This window comes from Aptenodytes forsteri, unplaced genomic scaffold (assembly GCF_000699145.1).
Source record: "Aptenodytes forsteri isolate BGI_AS27 unplaced genomic scaffold, ASM69914v1 Scaffold120, whole genome shotgun sequence".
In the NCBI taxonomy this organism is placed as follows: domain Eukaryota; kingdom Metazoa; phylum Chordata; class Aves; order Sphenisciformes; family Spheniscidae; genus Aptenodytes; species Aptenodytes forsteri.
Window position 1 is genome coordinate 1,506,269 of NW_008795938.1, and position 4,938 is coordinate 1,511,206.

General features: G+C 38.5%; 1 protein-coding gene across 1 annotated transcript in view; it reads left to right on the forward strand.

Annotated features, from left to right (window-relative positions):
* The window catches only part of CUNH5orf42 (chromosome unknown C5orf42 homolog), a 66,773-nt gene that overhangs the window by 12,018 nt on the left and 49,817 nt on the right, over positions 1–4,938 (forward strand). Inside the window, exons 12-13 of the mRNA XM_019473643.1 lie at positions 1,454–1,638; positions 3,231–3,311. Coding sequence (XP_019329188.1) covers positions 1,454–1,638; positions 3,231–3,311 — 266 coding nt within the window. The remainder of the gene's footprint in view (positions 1–1,453; positions 1,639–3,230; positions 3,312–4,938) is intronic.

Here is a 4,938-nt window from a genome sequence, read left to right on the forward strand (position 1 = left end):
GTTGGACTCAATGATCTTAAAGGTCCTTTCCAACCTAAATGATTCTATGATTCTGTATGTTGGAACAACAATTTTAATTTTCAGTTATACAGTAATTACAACATCCTTTTGTTTCTTTTCTGTGTCATACTCCATGAAAAAGCGTGATAATCTATTAAAGCATGCAGATTAGGGCTCAGACCTATAGTTGAATATAGTTCAGTTATTGTGACTTTACTGCATATCAGTTCAGAGATAATTGGCGGGTTAACAGCTCACACCAGGTCTGGTAGTGCAGCATCAATCCAGGTATTGCAGCTTTTACTGCCTCTTGGCCATTCCACTCCTTCCCATGCAGAAGTCCCAAACTCCGTGGAGCCAAGAGGCTGCTCATATGCAATATATTTACAGTATCAATTTAGTCAGCAAAGTTTGCACTTGATTATGGATACGGTGTCCCAGAGCAATAAGAAAAACCCCAGTGTGTGGAAGCTTATTAGACTATCAGAGCTATTTCTTCTTTGAAGATAGACGCATAAACTTGAAAGAAGCTTAAACTGAAGTGTACTATCCAACTACTGGGAAAGAATATTACTATCACTGGAGTATTTCTCTACTGCAGAACTCAGATGAATCCAAGTGTGTTAATCAAATGAGCAAGCGGTTCCTTTCCAGAGACTTAGAACCTAAGAAGCATTATAACTCACAAATTTAATCTTACTACAGTAAAATGTATTTCTTCAGTAAGCTTAAAATATAATACTGTGTTCATTGCAAATTTGATAGGTAAATTTCAGTTGTCTCTGAGAAGATAATCCATGTTTTTCATTAATTGTGCTCCAGTTACTGAGCACTGTGCATATGACTCACTCTGTATGTATTAATAATGGAAGCAGTAGCACTAGAGAAGATGATGCAGATGTGTTGCAGTTCTGTGCAAGCTTTTTCAAGTCTCTGGGAATGTGTATTTGCTTGTATCAGCAAGCTTGTTACATATCTGAGCTGGTACATCTAATAGTACTGTGCTGGGCAGCAGGGACTTGCCAGCCCTAAAAACATGCTCTGCAGTCTTTTGTTTCCCTGCCTTTGCTTTTCTGTGTTATGCTTTCATTGTATTTTTAATCAGTCTTGTTTGTAAAGACACTGATACCTGTTTTGAGGTTTATCTAGGTTATTTCATTTTCCCATTGGTTAGATAACAAGGGATTCATTTTGAGTGTGTTTGGGTGCTTGAAGTAGTTTGCTGCGTTTACACAAATTCAGAAGAATCAATGTTTGTTCATCAAAAAACAAAAAACAAGGCAAAAAGTGTTTCATTTTTTTCCCCTCATTGAAGTCAAGAAAGTAGTTGTTAACATAAAATATAATTCAGTTTTCAGACACATAATGCAAAATATAAGAAAATAAGAAATCGATGTAAGTAACTTCGTTAACTTTTGATGATTTTCATAATATTATACTTCTTGAACTACAGGTTTATTGTACTGTGGCGATTATTGTATAAGAAAGTGGTTTGGTATCAGATGCAGCTAAACAGAAAAGTGGACAAGAATGCAGAAGAAGAGTCTGTTGTCTCATCACTTTTAAGTCATATACAAGCTACCCTCCAGTCTTCAGGAGTGACCTTAGAACAACATTTGAAGATTAATTCTGTATCTGGTTAGTAGTTTGAAAAGAACTACAAATGTTTGTTAGGTAGTTGCATGGTTAACTGAATACTAGGAAAATTAGGTCCAACTTAATGACAATCAGTAACTGACCACCAGATTTTAAAAGGCAGTTCTCTTAAAATTCTGATCAGAACTCTCTCTTAAATACTTCATGTCCCAGTACACCTGTAGATTGTATTATAATCTTTAGAGCTTGTTGAGCTAAATAAAAAAACACTACTGACTTCAGTTTGCTTTGAATCATGTCCTAGAGAATCTGAATGCAGGATCTGAATTCTGATCTCATTTGTACTGTATTATTTCCTCTGAAGTAGATGGGCATCACAATGTGTCTCTTACTGGATTTCTATGTAGAAATCCTGTTCACTCCATGTAATCACAGTGGGCATGAGCTTTTTGTGTACATGAATGTAGTCAGCCTCAACTAAGCATCTAATTAAGTCTTTTACACTAGGTTACACTAAATCTAGCATATTTATTTTCCAAACAGTATCTGGTTGTAGCCTAATTTCCTACACATTACTGTCCTATGCTCTATATTCCTTTCCCATCCACACTAATAAGCCCAACTTCCCATTTATGTCTCCCACCACAGTTCTGTTTCCTCTCCATATTCTTGATCTCTCTCCCTTAAATACTTACAGCTTCTCTTCCTGCATCATTCCGTACAATACATTAGCTCCTTCATGTCTCTTTCACTCATCCTAACAATACATGCAACTTCCCACCCTTCCTTTCCACTCATTCCTTATATTCTTTATTTACATTCAGTTTGCTAAATAGATAGGGCACGGTTTATGGATGAGCTAGAGTAACATATATGCTGATGGGCCAGCCAATACCTGAACTGGCTAGCTGCTGATAAGCAGGATAGAGTGGCAAATTTGTCCTTGTCTTTTCTTCTATGGTAGTGCTATTTTTACACTTTTTTTTTTTCCTCCTTTGCCCAGGAGCTGTGCTCTTTTAGTTACCTTTCTGTCAAAGTATTTAGGAATTGACCAATGGATTAAAAATCGGAATGGGAGTAGAGGTGGAGAGGTGACATTTAGACAGATGAAATGTGTAGCAGTCCATAGACCTGTTGTTTGAAAGTGCTTTTACACTGAAAAAATACGTTCAACTTGCTAAATAATTTTACAACTACTTTTTACAATGAAAAAACATCTTCCACATCATAGGAAATATGAAAACAGATAAGAGAAAATGCTCTTCCCTGTTAATAAACTCATGTGGGTTTTCAATACTGAAGTTTCTAACCATAGTTAACATTTATAACCTTGTGTAATCTAAAAAAATAACCTAATTATTGAAAACCTTGTAGGAGTGATTATAACCCGAATCAATTTTTTCATTTAATAGTGATTTAGCGATTAAAAAAAAGGTGGGGAGGGGTATTCAAAGTTAGCTTCTCTCAGATGCTCAAAGCTTAGATTTAGCTCAGACAATAGAAATTTGCTGGAGACTCACATATTTTACTCTGCTTTTCATAAATCTGTAATGCTGAAGTAAGTGCATGTGTGTTTGCACAGGTAAAACTAACTATGTAGAGCTTTTAATTTGTTACATATGTGACTTTTATATGTGAGGAGAAGTTCCTTTTAGGCTCATACAGGGAATCTGTGGAAATTTGGAAAAGATCTCTTTGTGAAATCAAGGCAAAAGGTAAGGGATGAAATCTTTTTTGGGGGTGGAGGGGGTAAGTTGTATAATCACTTTATGTAGTTATTTGTGACTCCCTGCCCTTCAGAAAAAGAGGGCAAGACGCATAAAGGATGCATACTTGAAATTAAGCTGGGATTTGAATAGAGACCAGTCAAAACTTAAGTCTGATTGCTCCCTGAGAAAATTCCATGCATTTCTATTTTAATACCAGTTTTCTTGTGATTATGAAGTACTTGGTACAGACAAGCTCTGGGTATATTTCTGAGCAAGAAAGAGACAATGAAAAACTGACAAACAAAAATCAATTCCTTTAGTAGCTGTAAAATCAAAAGACTTAGTGTTTGGGGAGTAACAAAACAAAATAATGTGTGGCAGGAGTTTATTTAGGAGTTGATTTGAAACTGATATTCCAGAGTCTCTTCCCAGGCATCACGAGAAAAATTTTTTGCTCGTTATTATGATGAGGAGTACCTCATCCAGGAAGAATTCAGGACACTGGAAGCTTGGTGGATAGCTAAGCAATTTCATTGTGGTTTAGGCATCCCTTTTTTGAAGGCTAGGCTCCCTTGAGCTCTTCTGTCTTTGTCTGTGTCTTAACAATTATACACTTGTGCTGGTTTTGGCTGGGATAGGGGTCGACCCTTAGGGTTTTGGAGTCGGGGATACAGAGGATCCGAGGCCTGCTATACTCCAACTGACAAAGAGATATTGGCAGCATATGAAAGGGTTCAAGCTGCTTTGGAAGTGATCAGCACTGAAGCGCAGCTGCTCTTGGCACCCCGACTGCCAGTGCTGGGCTGGATGTTCAGAGGGAGGGTCCCCTCTGCACGTCATGTAACTGATGCTATGTGAAGTAAGCAGGTTGCATTAATCACACAATGGGCTCAAACAGGAAACCCCAGTTGCCCAAGAATCTTGGAAGTGATCGTGGACTGGCCAGAAGGCAAAAATTTCGGAATATTGCCAGAGGAGGGAGTGACGTGTGCTGAAGAGAACCCACTATATAATAAACTACCAGAAGATAAGAAGCAATATGCCCTGTTCACTGATGGGTCCTGTTGTATTGTAGGAAAGCATCAGAGGTGGAAAGCTGCTGTAAGGAGTCCCATATGAGAAGTTGTAGAAACTGCTGAAGGAGAACGTGAATTGAGCCAATTTGCAGAAGTGAAGGCCATCCAACTGGCTTTAGATATTGCTGAACAAGAAAAGCAGCCAGTACTTTATACTGACTCATGGATGGTGGCAAATGCCCTGTGGGGGTGGTTGCAGCAATGGAAGCAGAGCAACTGGCAGTGCAGAGGCAAACCCATCTGGGTTGCTGCATTGTGGCAGGATATTGTTGCTCAGGTAGCGAACCTGGTTGTAGAAGAACATCACATAGATGCTCACATACCTAAGAGTCGGGCCACTGAAGAACATCAAAACAACCAGCAGGTGGATCAGGCTGCTAAGATTGAAGTGGCTCAGGTGGATCTGGACTGGCAACATAAGGGTGAATTATTTATAGCTCAGTGGGCCCATGACACCTCAGGCCATCAAGGAAGAGATGCAACATATAGATGGGTTTGTGATTGAATAGTATAGTTGACCATGGACACTATTGCACAGGTTATCCATGAATGTGAAA